Raw genomic sequence first — 24,868 nt, forward strand, 5'->3', positions numbered from 1 at the left:
ACTAGTTGAACTGGTTACCTTTTATGAAACAAAACAAAACAAAATAGCTAATCAATTACAAATTGTAGTTTTTATTATATGTTCAATTTTGGTTAGGCCATATTACATTTGTAGAATGGCTTCTCTTGGATTTTAGTTTTCGGTTATTGAATTTCTGTTTTTAGAATTATGCCAAATGCTAACACTTTTCTTTGCATTTTATTTTGGTGCCTACACAACAACAACAACAAAACAATACTAATTTTATATTCGAGGGATTCAAGGATTTCAATCTAGGTCTGAGTGGAATGGAAAACATTGATTCTCGAGGCATTCTACAACTCACTAATATGACACAGCGAATGCAGGGTCATATTATTTATCATATCCCTCTATAGTTCAGAAATTTATCCGCAAATCTACATTTACTTTTAGTACAACTTTTGTCATGTCAATTGTGCATGAATATCAAAATGTGGGAGGCCATGGATTGGCCTTTGTGGTGACACCTTCTAGAAGCTTCCAGGAATCCTTTCCCAATTAGTACACCGGTATATTCAATTCTTCCAATAGTGGGATGTCTTATAATCATATTTTTGCAGTGGAGTTTGATACTATCATGGACTATGAGTTGCATGGCATTGATGATAACTATGTTGGAGTGGATATTAATAGCCTTATTTCAAATTCTGCAACCGCAACCTTTATGAATGAGAGTTGATTGTATCAAGAATTTGATCTCAAGGTTGAAAAGAGCATTTAGTGTTGGATAGAGTTTGGAGAGGATAATTTGTTGAATGTGAGTGTTGTACCAAGGGGTCTGACTAGGCCCAAGGTGCCCTTGATTTCAATGAATCTTAATCTTTCAAGGGTTGTTGAGGATTTTATGTATGTGGGTTTTTCTTCCTCCATAGGGTTGCTTGCCCATACACACAGTATTTTGGGATAGAGTTTTAGAATGAATGGGCTTGCATGGGATCAAGATCTTTCCAACCTTCCTATAGTTTTGGAATCAAAGTCTAAGAATAAGTTGAGATTTGCAATTGGAGCGTCTATTGCTGCTATGGTAGTCATGATAGTAACAGTTTTTGCAGGACTATATTTTGTCAAGAGATTGAGGGATGCTGAGGTTGTTAAAGACCGAGAGCTCAAATATGGGCCTCGTAACTTTTCATACAAGGAATTAAGGATCACTACTAAGGGCTTTAGGGACAGGGGGCTACCTAGAAAGGGTGGTTTTGGGGGCATTTACAAGGGGGTCTTACCCAACAATGGGTTTAGAGGTTGTTGTGAAGAGGGTTTCACACGAGTCTAAATAGGGGCTAAGAGAATTTATTTATGAGATTTCAAGCATTGGGATGCTCCAACATCGAAATCTTGTTCAATTGTAGGGCTGGTGCAGACATAAGGGGGAATTGCTTCTTGTTTATGACTATATGCTAAATGGTAGCCTTGATAGTTTTTTATTTAGAGATAAGAAGAATATTATAAGTTGGTAACAAAGATACATGATTTTGAAGGGAGTTGCCTCTGGTCTGCTTTGACAAAATGCAAGCAAGAAGCAGATTAACACTCATTTCTTTTGACATGGAAACATCAGTCAAAATGCATGTAATAGACCCTTTTTTTCACCATTGCTTTAAGGAACTGCAACATTAGAGCTTTAAATTTGAAAAAAAAATGACATTTTGAAACCATAGCAAGTGATTCACCTCGAGATTCTGCACAAATTTCAAAAAATGTGTGCACCTTTAACACGAAATGTCATACACAATCTACCCACAACTCTCCTCCTTTCTACTTAGAATAAACACAACACGGAATCTTTCTACAACTCAACGTGTAGACAAAAATATCAATGCATAAACTAATGGCACGAGCAAGCATTAAAGACACCCATAAAAACATTAATGCTATTATGAATATCAATGCACAAAATTAGTCACAAAGTGAATGACTATTAATAAACAAATACCAATACACAAATTAATGGCACGGTAATTAAAGAATAATAGGGGAGAGGGAACAATGGTTGTACAGGGTTCAATAGTCGTTATAGCAATTGTGAATATAATATCCAGTCTTGCCACATATTTATATTGTATAATGTAAATAAATAATCCACATGTAAATTAAAAAAATACCAAATGTTGATCAAAATGGACCAATACTTGAACATAAAATTACCTATAAATGTTATATAAAAAATGCATAAATACATTTATTTACAAGTGAAATAGATCATTTTTTGTTTCAAATAAAATATCATAGCTATCCACTATAAGTGTGTCATTTACAAAATAAGATACTCACTTAAACAAGTACTCTTACTATAGTGAAAAAATATTATTCTTATGTTTACAACTATTGGGGTAGCAATGTATATGCATTGGAGTATTTCATATTAGTAATTTGTCTTATCAGAAATATAAAAGGTGAACACAATAAATACCTTGTTTTTCTCCATGAAATGTGAGGGATTGTCTAAAGATTTAAGTGTTCAACAATTGGTCTCTTTGTGTTCATATAAGTTTTATTTTATATTAGAATATGTTGTTTGTGTTCAACTATTGGTCCTTTGGCATTGGATATTAAAGATAGAGATAACACACATTTATGATTACTAATAGGTATTTGGTTCATTTAAGTTTCATATAAGTTATATTCTACATAAAAAAATAATATAATATTAATTATAAATGATATTTTTTTATTCAACAACCAGGGATTTTTAGATTAAGTTTTGGATGAATCTTTAAAAAGTCAATTTTTGACACTTCGCACTAGATGCATTATTTTGACAACTTGCATGATGAGTCATGTGTTCAAACCTTAGTTGTAGATAGTTAAGTGTCCATATTACATTTCTAAAAAAAATGGAGGTCTTACGATATTCCATGTGATGACTACATGTTGATGAAGTTAGCCCTAACGACTATTGGTCCCTCTCCCCTATATTTTTCCAATTTCTGCGGCTTTTGATAGAAAATTATTCTTGGAAGAAAAATTACAGGCCTAGGGAAGGTCGTGGAATCCAATCTCGTAAGCAACGATTTGATTGAACATGAAAGAAAGAAGTGGATTCCATTAGGCAAATACAGCGCCTGGTAAACTTCATTCTGAAGGTGGCTGAGGATATTGAAATGGGTGTAACCACTGAGCAGGAATATCATACTGTGAAATCACACCTTATACAATTTGGGATTGATAAAATCAATCAAGAATATGACAGAAAGGAAAAACATCTAGAAATTTGATAGAAAATAGAGTATTCTAAGCACCTGAATTCATCCTGCTCCCAAATTCTTTAGGCCCAAGATGATTTGATTGTAGGCATGAAACAAGAAGTCAAAAAAGAACTTGTGGGTATTATTCAGGATAATCTTTGTATAAAGAGCTTCTCAAAGATTTGATTTTGCAGGCTTTGTAAGATTGAAGTATATACATTTATATATATAAACATACATACATACATACATACATACATATATATATATATATTGAAGTATGTGGACATATATATGTGTCTCGATGTAGCATATTAAAATGATGAAAATATCCAAAAGGCATCATAATATACTGCTCGAGTGTCAGAGCAATCATACACTAGTAAGGCCACGTGTAAATTGAATCAATAATCATCAACCCAGAGTCATTTGGGGAAAGGAATATGTCAGATATATCAAAAATAAATCATACAGCAAAGCGAATGACAAAGAAGCTATCTTCATGTGACTCAACCGTGGTTACTAATTGTAGCACCAGCTCCATCGGTTGCCATAACTAGTATATATCTACATTAGTAATCGACATTAAACTGCCAAAAATGGATTCTGATATTTGTCTCTTCTTTGAGAAAAGGGAAATGTCCTTCAAAGGAGAAATTTCAAATAAGAGATGGTCGATCATCCTGAAAATGGAGGATGACTTGGTTATACATGCAACAAAGAGGATTCTGGGTGACAAAATAATCTTTGCAGAGCATAGACAAAGAGTCAACAATAGCATCCCATTAGGGTTTGCAGTGATATTACTTACAATGTGTGAAAGGAAAGCAACAACAATTACATTATGCAGGTTGATTTTCAAAGAGGAATATTGGATAAGCTAGAATTGGCGATAAAATGCATGGATGGGAATCTACAAACACCATATTCGAAGAATTACTCCAAAGTGGCGGAAGCCATTGATAAGGGGGAGGTGCTCAACGTAGAATTCAAAAGGTCCATCCTTAGTAATAAGGATCGGAATCTCTGCAACCAGAGACAAACAGAGATTGCCAGAAGCATTGAATTTCTCAAGCAATGGCTAGGAGTGGTCAAAGAACCGAAAGGAGAATGGTGGGTGAGTTACATGGACGAAGAAGGATGGACACTGTTCCAGGCAAAGAATCCCACTAAAGCACAAGCCTTTGGTATGGAAATTTTGAGTGAAGGGAAGAGGATTAAGTTTATCTTACATAAATTTTTTTTGATATTATTATTAGAATGAATCTTCAGCATCAATTGATAGAAGTGATAGTTATATCAAAACACATAGTGCACTATTTATATCGGTATAAGTATAGCGAAGGGTAAGGTATTTACTGTATGACAATATCAAATGTTATTTTATCTATACTTAGATAGACAAATATCGTGATTACTATGATAAGTTACTAAAGTTTAGACTAGAAAGGTTGTGATAGGATCAATCCTTTGTTGTCCAGTGTTTTCATTTCTGAGAAGTATTGTAGACTGGGTAATCTTTCAAAGTAGGAACAACAAGCTCTGATGTTGACCTAGTTTGAAAGATTCCTAGCAGGGAAGAGGGTACTGAAATAATATTGGCTTTATTCATCTTTTGAATCTAACAGTTAATATAGTGGATATGCAGAGGAAAGTATTGAAATCTATTTTGCAAGAGCAAGTTTCTTTTGTTTTGTAGGATAAGCAGAGGGGACTAGGATGATAAAAGGGAACTAAGAGAAGTGGACAGAAAAACAACATTCCATACCAAGCACAATTTCTACATGTGAAGGGCTTTTTTGTACAAGCCTGATTGTAAAACCTATAAAAGTTGATTTGTAACTTATAAGTTATTAGTTTAACTGGACCAATGGTCTCGGGCAAGCCTCGAGGTTTTCTCCTCTCCGCTCTTTCCTACCGATGCTTGCACTGAGTGGAGATTGTAACATTTTCTATCAATAAGATACGGCCAAGGCCTTTTTACCAAAAAAAAAAGAGGAAAAAAATATTAATAAAAAGTTTAAATAATATCAAATTTAAAAATTAAATCTAAGATTAAGTTTAATATTATATTGATAATAAACATAATGATAAATTATAATTAAAATTATTAAATATAATTAAAATAATATAATATTAAAATAATTATAATTAACAATCATATTTAATTTAGGGTAAAGGTTATTATATTTTATTACTAAAATGTTATTTCTATAGATTAAGTTATAATTGCAATTATAATTTTATTAAATTATATTAGAAATATAGTTCTAATTAATTAAAACATGTTTGGCCTTCTACTTGACCTCATCTAGTACACATATATTTGTAACTAATAGACCAAAAAATTTCTTGATTGACATTCCACACCTCTTTATCATACTCATTGCACACCAAGTTGTGATTGTTAGTTGTAGATTACAAGAGGCAATACCACATAGCTACATTTTGACATGCAATTCTATATACAATTTACATGATTTGTTTGTGCCACCATAGTTAGCATACATGTGTACCAAGGGACATGCAAAAAATGTTCTTAGTCCATCTGGTCTTTTAATAACTAGTGTTTCCAGCCTTGTTGCACTAGTCTTGTATGGAAGTAGACAAAGAGAACTCAAATAGTTGTAACATGGTCCAACTTTGTCTTGGACTATTGCATTTGTTCAGAGAGTTCAAGGGATATAATAACACACCCATGCATAGTATATCCCATAATTTATTGTCATCTATGAGACAACATCCCATTCAGTCATTTTGCCAAAGAATTTGTGTGCTTCCTTTATGTAATCACATTTGGCATAGATGTCTATAAGCACACTACTTACAAAATTGTGTGGCTTGTATCCATCCCTATTATTCCTCCAAGCACCTACTTGTTGTGATCAAAAGCAATCAAGTTGCAACATGCAGGAAGAACATTGGACCATATAATTGAGTTTAGCCTCAAACCAGTTACCTAAATTTATTGAAAAGGCTTTAGAGACTCTTCAAATCTCCCATTCTATTCATATCCAGCAATCATTACGTTCTACAAACCCTTATTTATCTCTAGCATTTTCCAAAGCAACTCCATTGTCTCATCAACATAGCCATTTTGTGCATAGGTGCTCCAAGCAACAATGTATCATTGAGGCATCTCCACAAAGAGATTTCTAGCCTCTTCTAAGACTACATTATGTACATATCCTCCCATTAGTGCATTCCATGTGATTGAAGTTATTTATGGAATTTTGTCAAACACCTTGCATAGAATGTGGAACATGTTTTTTCTCTAATAAAAAATCTAAAGCTATTCTAAGAACAAAGAAAACATTTAGATCAAATTTGTAAAAGTATATGCAGTTTTGATTAATTACCACCCCAAAACTAATGCATGATGTACTTTGTTTCCCTCAAATAAGTAGTTAGATAAAATGTCTCCTTAAGTATGTTGCTCCCTTTATCATAGTTTTGACTTTAATGGGAATTGCAAAGAAGCCTAGTTGACTCTATTTTTTTCAACTTGTTGAATACAGTTCCTACTTCAATTATCTATTTATTGCATGCTACACTCTTCATCCCTACAAGGCAACAATATATGCATTCAATCTTTGTGGCCCTTGGCCATTTGTTGGACATATAATCTAATCCATTCCATTATGACATTTTAAATTGCATTTCTATTTGTATTTCCTCTAAAATACAAGGAGGTATTAGTAGAAGCATGTCCTTCATAGTATAGTACTATGAAATTAAGTGAGGATTCCAATAATCTTTGAGGTCTTGAGTATGAAACAGTGCCACGGGACCAATCTTAGATAACTATCTAGCTTCACAAGCAAGCAAGAAATCATTTGATTGTTTTAAGATTCTTATGCTTTCTTTCAATCCTTTCACATTTTGCAACACTTGATTGATATTGCTAAAGAATTTAATCCTTGATTGAATGCAAGAAGCAAGTTCAATTATTTAAAGGCATACAAGTCAAGCTACCATAGTTCATCCATTAAATTGAAGCCTCCGTGCACTTTAGAAGTTAGCACTACATTTTATGTAATTTTTTCCATATTACATCATTTTTCCACTTTATTTATTTTGTTTTTCAAAGTTGGAAATATTTCTATCATATTTTTACTTATCTAAGTGATGCTTTGTTCTCCTACTTAATAGTTCAACTCAAAGGAAATTGCTTGTTTTTAGTTTCTTATCCTTACTTGGGTTATGGTGGCATCAAGTGCAATATCATGCATGATTGTAGATTTATTTAACTTTAAATTTTATGCAATTTTAATATAGTAGCGAAGATGATATAGAATATACTAATATAGATTATTGATATGTAGCATCTTTTCTCATGTATTAACATTGTAGAAAGCTAATAAAGTAGGATATAGAAGATAAACATGTTTAGTAGTTTGCTACTACCATTGCATGACCAAAAAATATCGCCAACATCAAAGTTGATGGGGAGTATCCAAACATTTTATTTCCCTGTATCACTCATGTTTTGAACAAACTCTTGTTTAATTCTCTTCCCATGTCTTAGACATGCCTCTCCCTTCTCTCTTCCACTCTCTCTTTTTACACCTCCCATATTCCTTCTTCCTCTGTTTCTATTTTCTACTCTAATCTAACTACACTATTAGCAGCAGGTCTGGAATTTGACAGGCTAGATGACCGTTTTTTCACTTTTGGACCGTATATGATAGCTAAAAAAATTATTGGACCCTATGTATTGACATGCTATATTTTTCTAAAGACGTATATATGACATTTCAAATAATTAATAAACCCTAAAAATTTATAATAGATAATATATATTATATATCATAATAAAATGGTAAGATTTTATTGTTTGTAATTTTAAAAATATTTTAATATGATTTTTTAGAATAGTTTGTATATTCTTATATGAATTTAGATACTTAGTAAATCTATTCTTTTACATATTTTAAACAAGAGCTGTGTACAGCATGAGTCCCTGCCACTAGCTAAAAACTTGTGAACTATAGTTCTTTGCCAAAACAGGTTGTTAGGACCGTTTGTTGTAGAGATATATTGTGAATATCTAAAATTGTAGCATAGTGAAGAGGATTTCAATAGTAGTGAATACAACATATAAAATGCAGGATAATGGGATTAATTAGACAAGATGAATAGGTCACATTCTCGATTAAAACACTGTAAGTATGCAAATAGCATTGTAAACTATGCAACTGTTGCAGCCTATTGATGGCCGATTGTTGTCAGCTTCTGTATTCAAATTCCTGCAAAATTAGACACAGAGAATTATGAGTTCATTAGTGCATGAAAAATATCAGTTGCAGAATATTTGTCTTGGTAAAACAGCAGAAGATTTTACCTCTCACTTTGATTTGTTATGCTACTGAAGATAATTCCCTTGATAACTTGTTAATAGTTTAAATTATTCAGCAGTTAGTAACCAACTCTTTCTATGGATCTTCAATTGATGGAATAGTCTTTAGTCTCAAATTTAGTCTGCTATATGTGCAATGTTAATATTAGCTTCGAAATACAAAAGAACATGATAAACAAGTTGTACAGTATCTTATATTCTTTTAATTCGAGGTTTAAGAACACAATTTTATTTCTTACTTTCTCATAGTAAAACCTATCTCAAGAAGGACAAAAGTTCAGAAGTTGCATGGGAAAATAATATTCAAGTTTCAAAATCAATTTTAATGATATTTTTGATATCACTGTTATCTTCCTCTCTTGTTTATGAGAAAAATGTGATCAATTATGTTAAATTTGAACCTATTACCAATTTATTCGTTACTTTGAATGCCAGGAGGATGACTTCTTGACTTAGCTTTATGATTTTGGCATTGCAGCTTCGAGATATGTTGGCGCTGTCTGTTTTTGCTTCTGTAGAACATTGTTGTTTTATGTTTTTCTTCTGTTTTTTGTTTTTTTTACTGTATTGGAGATGCACGAGACACTACTAATGTTCTATAGTTTTTGGACTATGTGATTTCTTTGGTTCCAATTGCCATTCCTGGCCACTAGTTGACATTGATATCTAAAATTGGGGTTTCCAACTGCCCTAGGATATTTGCTAGGGAATTGAACTGGGAGCTAGGTGGATCAACGGGGTTTTGGACTAGTGACATTATTGGAGGGGGTGTCATTTGCAGTGTTCACTGGAGGAAGGAAAAAAAAATAGCGCAATACGAACTGGAACAATTCAAAACCTAACAACCCATGGCATAAAAACCAATGTTTTTATAACCAAAACCTAACAACCCATGGATATTTTTTAGCAAGGTTTACAGAACCAAAAAATTGCATAATTTTAAACAAACCATCGCTATAAAGCAGAATCAGGAAGGAAAAATAGGATTGAATAAAATTAACCCACCTTATAAAAGAATATTAAACGCAAACCCGTTATGCATTTCAGCCGAATACTGGAGATTGAACAACCATCTAAGCCCAAATCCAGAACCTAGACCAAGGAAATCAAACCTGGGTTAACTGAAAATCTGAAGAAACTAAGAGAGCCCGTATCCTCAACTTCTGATAGGAAATACCATAGAAATTGCCAAATTTTTCTTATGGGTATCAGGAAAGAAGCCTAATGTGGAGTTGTTCATAAATATTGAGGGATTTGATAGCTTTCTACAATGCCTTCTTGTCTTCAGAGTGTTGGCCACGTGAGTGTATTGATTAATGCTTTCAATCAAGCTCTGTGAAACAACAGAATAGTAGAATGCACCGTAATGAACAAATGCTTTTTTTTTCTAATGAAATTGTACAGAGCATTTAATAAATAAAGTTGAGATGCCAGTTAGACCCGTAGTGGTTGTGTGGATGTGTTTTCTTGATGCCTGTAGATCATATATGAATATAAGCTGAGCATTTCCAACACTGGTTTTTTAGTTGGATCCTAAAAATGCTGCAATTTATGTACTTCTCTAAAAAAGCTATGCAAAAGCAGGCAGGTGCATGAGGTTCAAATAGCAAGGATATTGGTGAAAGAACGGAACTGAATGCTTTCTACACTGCATCTAAATTCGTCTGCAAGATTATTGCAAGAGAAATTGTTCTCAGCAAGGCATCAGCCTTCCATGCGAGCCATTTGCACATGTCACACACATCTCAGTTTGAACAGGCATGTTAGTGCCTGAAGTCATTAAGAATGAGTGAGAACGCAACCTAATAACGTTGTACATATAAATATGAGTTACATCTGGGCCAGTGATGTTCCCAATTACCTTTAACATAAGAATAATCAATAAAATAAAAACTTAGGCTTGATTATAAATTCTGGAAACAACATTTTCAAAATTGGAAGAAATACAATCCTCTCATGAACTACAGATTTGAGAAAGTGATAATGAAACCCTGAATTATATGGTTGTAGGAACCTAAAAATGACCTTTACATCATTGGTATGGCTAGTGGTTGGCTGCAAGGGCTGTTATATGGTCATGGCTGGTAGTTAGAGCAGTTAGGAATGAATATAGAACCGCATATAATGTTGGTGCCATCTCCAAAACTAGCTGCAAATTGAAAATTGCGAAAAAATATGGCATGTAAATGCCTCCAAACGTGTGGACCCCCTCTATACCAGTGGCGACTTGTCCCAGCCAAGAAAATATGTAATTAATGATGGAAAAATAGCAGCAATTATGGATGAAAACTCTCCAAATAGCTATGAAATATTTTTTTGGTAATGCTTAGTAGTCTTTTTGATGAATGCACAAAGACGAATGAAAAAACTTAAACGAATGGTTGATTATCTTTTGAAAAGGGGGATTTCTTTGATAGTTGGGGGATAAAGGGTTTCAATGGGATTTTCACTCTCCAATTCTCTATCTATATGGTGAGCAATTATATATTATTACTCCAATTCAATTCATTACTAAACTTTTTCTCCAATATTTTTTCCCCCTATATTTTCTCAATGCTAAAATTGAAGCTAATTACATATTTACAGCACAGGATAGGGGATGTGATCTATTTGTAGGGCACTAAAATGTGCCTTCTTTATTCTTAGATAGATTGCATGCATTTTCAGGTATATATTCTAAACTTTGTCGTTTTATATAAATGAATTCCATGAGACCACTAAGAAATAGAAATAGGAGCTGCAACCCTTCCCATGGAAAGCAGTTCTTTAGGATAAAATTCAGCACTGTCGATGTTATCTAGCAGCACCTGCAAAACAATTGTTGGTGTAGATCCAAAATTGCACTTACAGGCTGTACAAATTTAACTAAGATCTTAAAAGTAGTTCCTCGGAATAAAATTCAGCACCCTCGATTTATCTAATCAGCATTCTATAAAAGAAATATTTGTTATGAAGAATTATATATTAGTCTAATTTTGCACAACAGCTGTGTGTTTACATTGGACAAACACTTTGAAAGTGTCAAAAAAAAATTGTTCCCAAGTAATATTTAATTTTTTTTACCTGCAAATCGCAACTTGTTATTTAACCATCCCTAAAAACAAGGGCTCTTGCAAGGCTCCAAAAAACAAAACTTCTTAAATTTCGCGGGCTAAGCTTGGAACAGAGAAAAGCAAATGCCAAACTTTTTGAATAAATCTCTCAAACAATAAAAAAACACCCAAAAAAGATATTCGACGGAGAATTTGCAGATGGGATAATGTAGAAATGGGTATCGAAAAATAGGGATAAAAGGGGTTGTTAAAGCGAAATTACTAACCTCAGTTTTCACGGTAGGCGCTTGAGCACTGCAAGAAAATGAAAGCGTTTTTTCAAAGCATGGAGAATTAAAGCTGCAAAGCAATACATAGAAATATGTATAAATGACATTTACAGGCATTTACTGTATAAACCCTGTCCTTGACACAACAAATATGCACAGAGAACATTAAATATTTTATGGAGAGGGAATGAATGGTGACGACATGTGCCAACTAACCCAAGTTAATTTCTATATTTTTTTCTATTAAAAATTAATAAAACTGCAGCAAAATTTTATAACCAATTGTATTCCATGAAAAAAAGAAAAAGAAAATCTGAAAAATAATAGAAAAAAGAATCATGCTTTAAACTTTAGAATTAAAGATTTTTTCTTTCATTTCACAAATAGAACTAATATATAAGAGTGACATGAAAACATTAATTGACTGTAGGGATTAATAAGATTATTCTCAAAATAAATTTAAAAACTTGTCATAATACATAAAATTTAAAGTTAAGACATTGAATGGATTGACTCTCTTGTTCTATTCTTTTCTTGTCTTGAGAGGCATATATTTTCTCAGGTACGCCTCCAAATGATCTGACAGAGCCAATTTATCAATGCGCTTGTGGTGGATGGATTTACACTCCAAGTAAAAGACGATCCGAATGAGCAACCAGAAAAGATCAAACCCACACCGCAGTGCCGCCAGAAGTGTCGTACGCCTCCAAATGATCCGACAGAGCTAATTTATCAATGCGCTCGTGGTGGATGGATTTACACTCCAAGTAAAAGACGATCTGAATGAGCAACCGGAAAAGATCAAACCCACACCGCAGCGCCGCTAGAAGTGTCCCGTTAGCACTCATAATGTCGGTGCCAATCTACTCATCCCTGCCTTGCACAACCCCGTACTGAAAATATCCTTCAATTCCGCCCATGATCAACAGATACAAAATGTTCAAAGCCAGCGTCGTGTCGCGCTTTCCTTTGATGAGATCTCTGCTCTTCTTCATCACCCCAAAACCCCAGTTCTCCTCCAAAACAAATACAACGTTGGCCACCTCCCACACCATGTCGATGTATGTGCGGACTATGATACTTATGATGAAGATGGCCAGAAAGCCGAACAAAAACCTCCAGATGTTGAAATCTTTTATTTCGATGGTGAAAATCCACCAGAAGAAGGCGAAGAGGATGGCTGCATAGAACACGAACATGGCGATGAAATACCAGAGAAAAGTTACCATCAAGTGCTTCCAAACCCTACGTACGACGCTCATAACCCTAGTATAGGACAATTCCTTGCGCGTGTAAATGCTTGCCACTGTGTACACCACCATCGCCGTGGACAGCAGCGATAAGGTAGAGACAAAAAATTTGTTGGCGTTTTCGAAAAGGAAAAATTTCCAAAATTCCACATAGAGTGTGTGCACGGTTTCCTTTTCCAAAGAATATGTGCCCTTCTCAAATTGATGTAATAATTCGTTCTCATTGATTTCGAAGAGGGGTTTTGGAATTAAATTGTTGCCGAAGGTTACAATTAACTTAAGTGGCAGCAGCAGAGTAAGTGTAATGGCGCCCAGTAATTTTGGCGCAGAGCATAGGATTTTGAAGGCCTCTGCCACCACTCCTACGGTGCCCAAGGATCGTCGTTCTGCCAATTCTCTTTCCATAATTCATGATTTCTTGTGTTGTAAATGTACAGGTTTCCAGGTGTAGAGATAAAATGCATGGATGAGATGTTATATTTTGTAAGGTTGGTCCAGTATCTGTACATGTAAGGTGCAGGTTTATTCTGCTAAATGAAAAATTGAATGCATGGCTCATATGATAAAAAGATCTTCGATCTCTACAGTGACTTTTATGGCATTCATTCCATGTGGGTTTACGTAGATGACTAACCTCAATCTCTAGCGACCAAAATCCCATCCCAGGACACAAATGTTGGATAGTAATGTGAGCCTCTAACTAGCAATGAAATCTGTAATTACATAAATGTGGAGTTTTTAGATATCACGTAGCTTACTTGGTAAGTCCCCTATTTATAACTAAGGTTTTAGGACCACATCATCAAGTATGGTGACACAAATGTTGGATAGTAATGCGAGCCTCTAACTAGCAATGAAATCTGTAATTACATAAATGTGGAGTTTTCAGATATCACGTAGCTTACTTGGTAAGTCCCCTACTTATAACTAAGGTTCACGCATCAGTGCGAGCACATGCGCATCAGCGCAAGCGCCTCGGCTTCGGCGCGACCGCAGGAAAATTCAAATTTTTTTGGGCGCCTCACTATGTTTCAGCGCGACCGCCTCGGCTTCAGCGCATCCACCCAAAAAATTCTTCTATCTCCTCATTCTTCCTCTTCTGCATTTCTCACTTCTATTTATTTTTCGTTTTTGCTTCAGTGGGACCGCTCTGCGATTAGCGCGGGTGTTTTTGTAAAAAAATTGAATTTTAAATTTTGGGCGCGAGCGCCTGCAAATCAGCGTGACTGCATTTCTATTATCTATCTGTTTAGGTTTTAATAATCTTCTATATCTTAATTATGTTTTCCTCCAAACTCGACTAGATCCCTCGCAATTCCATCTTGCACATTTCCTTCCTTGGGGACCTTATCCCAAAATCCCACATTCCTCTATTTTTAGAGTTTGCCATAACTTCTTCCACTTTTATCCAATCACCTCCAAATTTTCCCATATTGTCTATCTCCAACTTTTCCTTCTTTGTCCCTCTTGGACAAATTTTTTCATTCCTTCACCTCTCCTCCAAAATCCCCATTTTATGCTTGTTTATCCCTTGGAAAGTGGCAAAAACCTAGTCAAACCCCATTTACCCATCAAAGTTTTGTCCAAATCCACATTTGTCATTAGTAGAAAAGTTTGTATTCTTGTTTTCTACTCATTCCCAAAAATTCAAAAAAATAATAATATTTTTGTCATTTTTGTTGTCTTTTGCAGGACGCTTGTTGAAGACTTCATTTTCAAACTACTAATCCACTTTTTTTTGCAGGTTGCCTAAGAGACTCAACCAAACATTGTGTTTTCCTTAATCATTTATTCTAGGCACCTAGATTTTAATTAGGGGTAAAACAACTCTTGCTTTTATGTTTGAGAAAAGTGTAGAGGTAGGAGAGTATGCTCTTGTCTACATAGACAATCAGAAATCCCGACCCTCGAACCTTTTCTTGTTTGATTGCATGCTTACCCTTAGCGGGCCTACCCTCCCAACTTTCTTTTTGAGAAGGTAAGAGGGAAATGACCCAAGTGAGTACACCCGGACCTGGTGTTCCCAACTCACTATAATAAATAGGCCATTGACTATGAAAGGGTCAATGGTTGGGGCTATATGAGAGTTCACTCTCACATTGGGTGCTTAGTAGGATCCCAGAGATCTCAATCATGCTTGCGTGACTACTAATTTCTTGGTGCTTCGTTGGGCTATAGGCCTCAATTGTGCTTGCGCAACTGCGAATGGTAGCTCCTAATGGGAAGACTTACTAAACACATTGTTCATAGTGGCCAAAAACCTTCTAGTCATTGGTGCAAGAGGTCGGACCTCCGAAGTCGCCCATATTTTTACAACCCTTAGTAGAGACACAAATTTCATCATGAGGAGTTTTCATGGGAATTGATGCTTGGTTGCCCCAGAGAAGTGAGTGTCATGGAGGGGAGCCAGTGGGGTCAAGCATCTAAGTGTCTGCTTTGGGTAAGCGTAGCTGGGAAACCAATTGGGATCCATTGACTATTGTATTTCTTGCCATAGGATATGTTGTGAAGGAGCATGAGTGTCTTTTGAGTCTAACTTATTTTGACCATTGTGTTTTCTTTACTTGACCTCTCTTGCCAAGTCCATCCCCCACAACCAATCAATCATCCCTCTTTACAAATTCCATCTTGCCATCATCAAATCTTTAATCCATTTCTATCTATCCAAGAAATTCTCCAATCCCCAACCCACTTTCATCCATTCAAACAATCATCCTTCCTCAACTAATATTCATTCTTCCTCTAGTCCAATCAAATCTCCGAAATTCTAATCGATCAAATCCATCCATCTTCCTAATCCAATCCGATTCAATCCAATCCAATTTAATCCAGTCCATTCAATCCAATCCAAATCAAATCCAATCCAATCAAACCAAGTCCTAATCCAAGGACTAATCCAATCAAATCCAATTCATCCTCCAAATCCAATCAAGTCCTAATCCAAGGACTAATCTAATCAAATCCAATTCATCCTCCAAATCCAATCAAGTGCTAATCCAAGGACTCATCCAATCCCAATCAAATCAATTCCAATCCAAATCAATTCCAACCCAAATCAAAATCTAAATCCATCATCATTCCAAGCCAAGTCATAATCTTCATCTTCATTTAACATCATCTTCTAATCCTTCACTCTCAACATGACTACCCATAATTTCAAAGCTTGGTATGAGAAGATGCTCACGGAAATTCATGAACCTGCCTACCAAGTTAATCCCATAATCTCCCACTCGCCTATCATACCTTCATCCATCCCATCTCAACACATTACACCTAATCCCAATCTATACCATATCTCCTATCCTTCCTGTACCTTCGACAAGGGAAATCCATCTTATTCCCCATCCATATCCCCATATTATCCCTCATCCACATACTCCTCTAATCCAATATGTATACCTCCGTCTCCCCCCCATCTACATCCCAATCCCCATCCTTCTACAATACATTCATTACCTCTACTCCCCATCCAAATCCTTTACTCCATAGTCCTCCAATCATTAATCCTAATTCCCTAATCCATTATCCTAATCCTCCATCCAATTGTAATCCCAATCCCAATCCCACATCTAATCCCAATTCTCCATCAAATCCTACTCCTCCAAAATCCATATTGTCCACGTCCTCCAAATCTATCATCCATAATCTTATCCAAGACATGCTAGCAAAGGAGACAAAATCCTCACCTCAAAGCAAAGTGGCCAAGTCTCCTCAAGTCCTCCATCCACCCCAATCACCTCCACCTTAAAACAAATCCCAATCCCCCACACTTCATGATACTCCCATTCCCCCATCTACTCACATCAAAGCTTCCATATCTTCCTCCATCACACAATCCCCGCAACTCCAAACATGCCAAAAGCTTATTCCAAAGCATGCTAGCACTGATACCTCTCCATCTCATGATGCATCTCCCTCCACTCCATCCAATGATCCCATCCTCTCCACTTCCTCTCATGATCATATGATTCCTCTATCATTGCATGATCCTCTTCCATCTCATGATCCAATCACCCCTCCCACTCCACCTCATGATACCCTCCCTAGTCAAGATCAAAGTATCCCTTCATCTCCATGTCATGATCCCAATCCATCTAAAGATCCTAATCTTCCTTCCACATCTCATCCCCCTCAAAATGGACTCACATCTTGTTTCCAAAATAATAAGGGTCCTCAAGATAATGCTCAAGATGTTGGTACATCCTCTATTCCTCCTAAATCCAAATTTCACTCATACAAATCAAAATCTTGTTATCCCTCATCTTTCGCATCCATTTTGGGACCCTATGTTCCAAAGTTAAACCCTTCATTCCTTCCATCCATTTTGGGCCCCTATGTTCCGATGCTCAATTCTCCATCCCTTCCATCCATATTGGGTCCTTACATCCCTCCATCCACCACTCCATCACCTCAAATAATCCCTAAGAAATATCAACAAAGGCACACATCCTTGGATGCCTCCCAACACTCTCTTTCCACCATCCCATCCATAAAATCCATTAATCCTTCATCCTCATGCACCCATCCCATTGCTATTGGAAGCAATTTGGATGTCCAATCTAAAAATAATAAAGCTCAAAATCCACAAAAATCAAAGGATCAACATGTCCCCTCAAAATGACATGCTCAAAAGAAAAATATGATCCGAAAGAAAGAAAAATAAAAAAGGCCACAAAGGCCCCAAAAGAAAAAATCAAAAACTATGTGGATTCCCAAAGAAGCAATGCATCCCAAAGCAAAATCAAAATTGGCATCCAAACATGTTAATCCAAAAGCTCCATCCATTCATAAGTCCTCCAACCCTCCATCTAGCACTCCTCCATCTTCAAAATCCATTTTGGGTCCTTATGTCCCAAAATCCATCATCCCAACTCCATCATCCCTTTCTTCTATTTTGGGTCCTCATTTCCCAAAATCCACACTCTATCCCCCATCTAATCCAAAACACTCTCCTCCACTACTCCACCACCCTTCAAAGGGTGTGCCAATGTTGATCTTCCACAAACTCTTCAAAAGTCCATCCATTATCCACCATCCACTTTTCACAATCCCATTCCATTAATCCAATCCTTCCCAAATCCTTATCTTCCATCCCCTATCCATTTCCTTCCCCCAATTATTGTTACCAACATCTATGAGCATACCTCCACTTCAAATAAATACTAAGGGATACCATCTATGGAACTAGATGCTTGAGTCCCCCCTTCCTCCTTCACGCATCCACTATCTTCCATATCCATGTAATGTCCTCTTACTGGTTCTTACATCAGATTTGATATTCCTTTTTATTTTTAATGCAATACAACAAAATTTCCACCAAATAAAGGTTTCTTTGAAAACCGCCAAATCGGGTATACCCGAAACAATGCCAAAAGTAACACAACTTTAGATATTCTTCATAAATCTGAGAATAAACATTTTAAGCAAAATTTCAGCAGCATAATGGCCTATAAAATGACACTTCCAAATCCTTGCTGAAACACACTTGCGGACACACCCAAAACACACACAAATCTGCATTGTTTGGCACAAAGGCAAACTCTACATGAGCTTGCACATGGAAGAGCCTCAAACTCCTGTCCTTAGCCTTCCTGGAAACCTACAAACTCCCATCTTTGGGTCTCCTTCTCCATAGGTTTAGCAGCCTCTGAAGAACAACAAAGCAATGAGCAAAAATCAAGTCCAAGAATGAGCCCAAAATGTTTCCAAAACCTCTAAAAAGAGTGCATAATCCTAACTCACGACCAAGAGGGTAGAATAATTATATTTTCAATGATATTTAATTCCTCTCATCCCATTGGTTGCAAAAAATTAGACACTTTTCCCAAAAATTTATTTAAAACACCTCATCGCCATAGGAAAAGTTATTAATTTGAATTGTTTTGAAAAGGGGACATGACAAGTCCTCCCTCCCAAATATTGCTTGTCCTCAAGCAATGAAGGTTGGGATGTTCAAGAATCTCTACTCCTTCCCAAGTTGCATCCTCTAATGGTAATCCCTTCCATTTAACTAGATGCTCTGTGATGTTTCTATTTCTCAATCTTCTTTCCCTTGTATCCAACACCTCCTTTGGTATTAAAACTAATTTCCCTTCATCATCAAGGGGTGGTAACTCTATAGATACCATGATCTGCTGTCCAATAACCTTCTTTAAGCAAGAAACATGAAAAACATTATGTATTTTGCTATTAGGTGGAAGCTCCAATTCATAAGCTACCTCTCCTATCTTTCTGATGATCTTATAGGGCCCATAAAACCTTGGCTTGAGCTTCTCTACCCCACTCCTCTTCAAGGTACTTTTCTTATATGGCTGCAACCTAAAAAATACCAATTCTCCTACCTCAAAAACTCTTTCTGTTCTCTTTCTATCTGCATACAATTTTTGCTAATTTTGTGCATGTTGTAGATTATCCTTGAGAGACCTGAGTATGTTTTGGCTTTGCTCAATAAAATCATGTGCTGCGGGTACTCTACTATCTAAAAGTAATAGATCAACAAAGGAAAGGGCATCATAACCATAGAGAGCACGAAAAGGAGGCATACCAATAGACATATGATGAAAGGTATTGTAACAATACTCCCCTAAATGCAACCATTTTACCCAAGCATGCTGCTGATTTGAAACATAGTTCCTCAAGTATCCCTCTATCCATTTATTAACTATTTCTATTTGTCCATCTGTTTGAGGATGATAGCTGGTACTAGGAGTGAGTTCTGTCCCTGTCAAATGAAAGAGTTCCTTCCAAAAAGAGCTAAGAAATATACTATCTCTATCACTGACAATGTTCTTAGGCAAGCCATGTAATTTGAAAATTTCTTTGAAGAACAATTCTGCCACTTGTGATGCCTTGAAATCAGATGCAATAGGAAAGAAATGTGCATACTTGGTTAGCCTATCTACTACCACGTATATGCAATCCTTACCTTGAGCCTTAGGCAAACCAGTAGTGAAGTCCATGGAAATACTTTCCCATTTTTGTTCAGGAATGGGAAGTGGTTGCAATAACCCAGCTGGAAAAATCTGCTCACTCTTGTTTTGTTGGCATACCATGCATTCCTTAATGTGTTTGAGAACATCCTCCTTCATACCCTTCCACACAAAACGCTCTTAGATCTGCCTATATGTTTTGAAATATCCTTGATGACCAGCCAATGGTGTGTCATGAAAGGCCCTCAATATCTTTTCCTTTATCTTTGATCCTGGCACCAAAAATATCCTATTCTTGTAATAGATCAGCTCATCAATAACTTTGTATCTATTATCATCCACTAACTCATGCAATATATTAGTGGCAAAGGAATCTTTAGCATACTCTAAAATTATGGAAACCTTCCAATCAACAGAAATAGATGTTAAAGAACATAGAGTGGGTTTCCTTGAAAGAGCATCAACAACTACATTTTTCTTTCCTTTTACATACTCAATCTCAAAATCATAGGCTTGCAATTTACTCACCCATTTTTGTTGATGGTCATCCAAATCCCTTTGGTTTAAAAAGAACTTGAGGCTATTATGATCTGTCTTCACGACAAATCTCCCACATACCAAATATTGTCTGAATTTGTCAAGTGCATGCATGATAGCTAGCATTTCCTTGTCATAGATGGAATACCCTCTTTCTAGTTGATTCAATTTTCTGCTCTCAAATGCTATTGGATGTCCCTTTTGAGTTAGGACAGCTCCTATACCTTCTCGAGAAGCATCACATTCAACAATAAAAGGTAAGGAGAAATATGGAATTGCAAGTATGGGGCATGAACTCATCACCTCCTTAAGTTTATCAAATGTTTTCTGTGCCATTTCTGTCCATAAAAAGGCTCCTTTCTTAGTCAAATTAGTCAAAGGGGCAGCAAGCTGAGAAAATCCTTTGAAAAACCTTCTATAGTAGCTACACAACCCAAAGAACCCCCTCAACTGTGTAAGACTGGTGGGTGGTGGCCAATCCAAAATTGCTTGAATCTTTTGTTGATCAACCTGTACTCCCTTGCAGCTTATAACATGTCCCAAGTATAGAATCTCAGTCAAACCAAACTCACATTTGGATAATTTAGCATAGAAGGATTGCTGCTCCAAGATGCCCAAAATAGTATCTATATGCTCTAAATTCTCTTTCCATGTTTTACTATAAATCAAAATATCATCAAAGAACACCAAAACAAATTTTTGAAGATGCTTGTTGAATACCTTATTCATACAAGATTGGAATGTTGCTGGTGCATTAGTAAGACCAAAGGGCATAACAAGAAATTCAAAGTGCCCATAGTGACATCTAAAAGCAGTCTTTTCCACATCTTCCTTCCTCATGTGAATTTGATGGTAACCTGATCTCAAGTCAATTTTTGAAAAGTATAATGTACCATGTAACTCATCAATGAGCTCATCTATACAAGGTATGGGATACCTATTTTTTATGGTCTTCTTGTTTAGGGCCCTATAATCTATGCACATTCTCATTGTACCATCCTTTTTCTTCACAAGTACCACAGAAGATGCAAATGGGCTAGAGCTTGGCCTTATGAATCCCATGTCCAAGAGTTCCTTAATATTCTTTTCTACTTCCTCTTTATAACCCCTTGGATGGCGGTATGGAGTAGTTATAATAGGTTTTGCACCTTGTTCTAATTCTATAACATGTTCAAATCCCCTATCTGGTGGTAATCCTGGGGGCAAATCATTGAAAACTAGACTATGCTTATCAAGAATTTTTTGAATTTCAAAATGGAAATTACCTTGTCCCTTGGAAGAGCTCATGGGATGGATTATGATTCCTGCTGCCCATGCTACTTGTCCTCTTCAAAAGGTCCTCTCCATCCTCTTTGCAGTGACCACCCTGGGTGCTCCATTTGATAAGCCCCTTAATAGGACTTCTTTCCCATTGGACTAGAACTTGAACTCCATTGTTTGATGGTTCATGTAATAGCCCCCAATAGAGTGTAACCATTGAACACCCAATACAATATCTGTTTCTCCAATTCCAACAACATAGAAGTCATCACAAAGCTCAAAGTCTCCCAAAGTCATCTTGAGTTGCTTTACCACACGTGTGCAAGGCATAGTGAATCCATCAGCTATAGTAACATTTAACCCTTCTCAATCTTCTTCTTTAAGTCCTCTTTTTATGACAAACCCCTCATCTATAAAATTGTAAGTTGCCCCACTATCTAGAAGGACTATCATCCTCTGCCCTGCTAATACCCCCCGGATGTGGAAAGGATGATATCTCGGGACTCCTGATAATGCTGCTAAAGTGCCACCCTTGCTGATTTCTTTTTCTTTCTCTTCTTCTTCTTCTTCCTTAGTGTCATGAAATTCTTCATGCTCATCTGAATCAAATTCTGAAGCAACCTCAATATAGTGCACTTGACCTTTTCCCAAACACCTATGTCCTAGAACCCATGGCTCCCTACAGGTGAAACAAATATTTTTCCTTCGAAGTTCACTCTTAGTCTCTTCATCTACCTTCTTGTTTGTTGTATTTGTCACAATCTTTGTTGGTGGTGGTGGAAAAGTCTTTTTCTGAAAATTTCCCTTATGTTGCCAAAGATTTGGAGGCTTTTGATTTGTCACTGGTTTCTTAGGCATGGAAGTTTCAAGCTGCAAACTTCTTTTGATAGCTTCCTGTAAAGTTGAGGGTGAGAAAGCCTTAACCAAGCCCTTAATTGGATCCTCAAGACCATCAAGGAAAAGATAAATGATTCTCTTTTTAGATATATTAGGTACCATAACAGCCACCTTTTGAAATTCTTCTGCATACTCATTAACTGATTTGGTTTGTCTCAACTTTGACAATTCCTTAAAATACTCTTCCTCATCCTTGAGATCAAATCTATCTATCACTCTTTGACTAAACTCATCAAAAGTAGTTACCTGACCATGGCCTTGAGTAGTCATTCCATGATACCACCAATCATAAGTTGCATCTTCCAAGTGTAGTGTTGCAAACTGAACAACATCGTGCTCCTTCATAGGATTAAGAGTGAAGAAGGTTTGTAACTTTTGTAACCATGCTCTAGCAGAAATTTTGCTTGTTCCATCAAAGGTAGGGGCTACGAATTTTCTTATTTTATTTTTGAGTTCTCTTCCACTTATGTCCTGCTTTCTCCTATACTCTTTCTTGGGCAGCAAAGTGTTCATCATGTCCACATATTCTTTGAAAGGAACTGAACCCTTAAAGTCATCATCCAAGCCATTATAAGTGGCCCGCAATGCAACCAGATTTCTGGTAACCTCTTCCATAGGATTAATAGTTGCATTTGATACTGGTGTCTCATCTATAGGTAAGAATATACTTTTTTCTAATTTAGAGGATGTAGGTTTCAAACCTTTTGGCCCCTCTGAAGTGCTTCCTCTCTCATTAGTAGACCCTACTTCTTGAAGTTTTTCTGTTAATAACCGCAGGGCTTCTCTAGTCTCAGCCAAACTATCTGCAGTTTTCTTTTGGTTATTCTGGAGTTCTAAGAAAAATTGTTTATGCATCTCATCTGGGTCAGCCATTATTATCTTTTCTTTAGATTTTATATTTTTATCCTCAACCAAAGATTTGTACAAAATCTCCTTGTTCTTCTGTCGCTATAAATACCTTTTTTCTTGTTCACTTGGTTGCATGTAAAATGGTATAAACCCTCAGGCTGACAAGATATTGGCTCTGATACCACTGTAATGTCCTCTTACTAGTTTTTACATTATATTTGATATTCCTTTTTATTTTTAATGCAATACAACAAAATTTCCACCAAATAAAGATTTCTTTGAAAACCGCCAAATCGGGTATACTCGAAACAATGCCAAAAGTAACACAACTTTAGATATTCTTCATAAATCTGAGAATAAACATTTCCAGCAAAATTTTGGCAGCATAATGGCCTATGAAATGACACTTCCAGATCCTTGCTGAAACACACTTGCGAACACACCCAAAACACACACAAATTTGCACTGTTTGGCACAAAGACAAACTCTACATGAGCTTGCACATGGAAGAGCCTCAAACTCCCATCCTTAGCCTTCCTGGAAACTTGCAAACTCCTGTCTTTGGGTCTCCTTCTCCACAGGTTTAGCAGCCTCTAAAGAACAACAAAGCAATGAGCAAAAATCAAGTCCAAGAATGAGCCCAAAATGTTTCCAAAACCTCTAAAAAGAGTGCTTTAATTCCTCTCATCCCATTGGTTGCCAAAAATTAGACACTTTTCCCAAAAAATTATTTAAAACACCTCACCACCATAGGAAAAGTTATTAATTTGAATTGTTTTGAAAAGGGGACATGACAATCCACTCATCCTTATCCTTCTCCATCCAAACTATTCCAAAAATTAAAAAATTAAAAATAAAATCAAGAAAAATGCAAAAATAAAATAAAATATATAAATCAGAAAAAGGTAAAGAAAAATCATTTCATCCAATGGTGAAAACCACTTCTTGTGGCGCCTTGGGTAAGTATCATGATGAAAACTTGGCAAACAAGCGTCGTGTGTAATCACTCTACACTTGGGGGTAAGCTTCATCCATACAATCCTCCCATCCATCTACATCATATCTAAGTCCATTCTCCTATCCTATCTTTGATCTTGATTATCCTATCCATATCCTCCATCCCATATCCCTCATCCTATCAAAATAAATCCTCCATTCCTATATTTCATCTTGATCATATAAGAGGCAAAACAATGTATATGCATGCATTCTTTGGAGCACACATGCCTTAAATCCTCTACCATCCATATCCATTACAC

At 36.1% G+C, this 24,868-nt stretch overlaps 2 protein-coding genes and 1 long non-coding RNA gene across 3 annotated transcripts; all 3 read right to left on the reverse strand.

Moving 5' to 3' along the window:
• Nucleotides 1–8,218: 8,218 nt before the first annotated feature.
• LOC131859942 (uncharacterized) lies at nt 8,219–11,960 on the reverse strand. Its single transcript, XR_009359508.1, has 2 exons — nt 11,885–11,960; nt 8,219–8,455 (listed from the first exon to the last, which is right to left on the reverse strand). It is a non-coding gene; the product is annotated as an uncharacterized LOC131859942 (long non-coding RNA).
• Nucleotides 11,961–12,408: 448 nt separating this feature from the next.
• Nucleotides 12,409–13,039, reverse strand: LOC131860391 (uncharacterized). The gene is made up of 2 exons (XM_059214796.1): nt 12,754–13,039; nt 12,409–12,611 (listed from the first exon to the last, which is right to left on the reverse strand). The coding sequence occupies exons 1-2, from the start codon at nt 12,940–12,942 to the stop codon at nt 12,411–12,413; spliced, it is 390 nt and encodes a 129-aa protein (XP_059070779.1). The 5' UTR covers nt 12,943–13,039; the 3' UTR covers nt 12,409–12,410.
• Nucleotides 13,040–20,246: 7,207 nt separating this feature from the next.
• Nucleotides 20,247–23,633, reverse strand: LOC131078994 (uncharacterized). The gene is made up of 6 exons (XM_058016859.1): nt 23,007–23,633; nt 22,267–22,757; nt 21,869–22,099; nt 21,599–21,825; nt 20,685–21,460; nt 20,247–20,468 (listed from the first exon to the last, which is right to left on the reverse strand). The coding sequence occupies exons 1-6, from the start codon at nt 23,631–23,633 to the stop codon at nt 20,247–20,249; spliced, it is 2,574 nt and encodes an 857-aa protein (XP_057872842.1).
• Nucleotides 23,634–24,868: the final 1,235 nt, after the last annotated feature.

Source organism: Cryptomeria japonica, chromosome 11 (assembly GCF_030272615.1).
Source record: "Cryptomeria japonica chromosome 11, Sugi_1.0, whole genome shotgun sequence".
NCBI classification, from domain to species: domain Eukaryota; kingdom Viridiplantae; phylum Streptophyta; class Pinopsida; order Cupressales; family Cupressaceae; genus Cryptomeria; species Cryptomeria japonica.

What these genes read in the sequence shown, in the direction of transcription:
- LOC131078994 (XM_058016859.1), bottom strand. Translation starts at nt 23,633, where the DNA reads ATGGCTGACCCAGATGAGATGCATAAACAATTTTTCTTAGAACTCCAG. An exon ending in CTACTCAAGGCCATGGTCAG is followed by an intron (nt 22,758 to 23,006) that starts GTAACTACTTTT and finishes TCAACTTTACAG; the next exon opens with GAAGCTATCAAAAGAAGTTT. An exon ending in ACTTGTGAAGAAAAAGGATG is followed by an intron (nt 21,461 to 21,598) that starts GTACAATGAGAA and finishes ACTTGAGATCAG; the next exon opens with GTTACCATCAAATTCACATG.
- LOC131860391 (XM_059214796.1), bottom strand. Translation starts at nt 12,942, where the DNA reads ATGGTGTGGGAGGTGGCCAACGTTGTATTTGTTTTGGAGGAGAACTGG. An exon ending in TTGTGCAAGGCAGGGATGAG is followed by an intron (nt 12,612 to 12,753) that starts TAGATTGGCACC and finishes TTGATAAATTAG; the next exon opens with CTCTGTCGGATCATTTGGAG.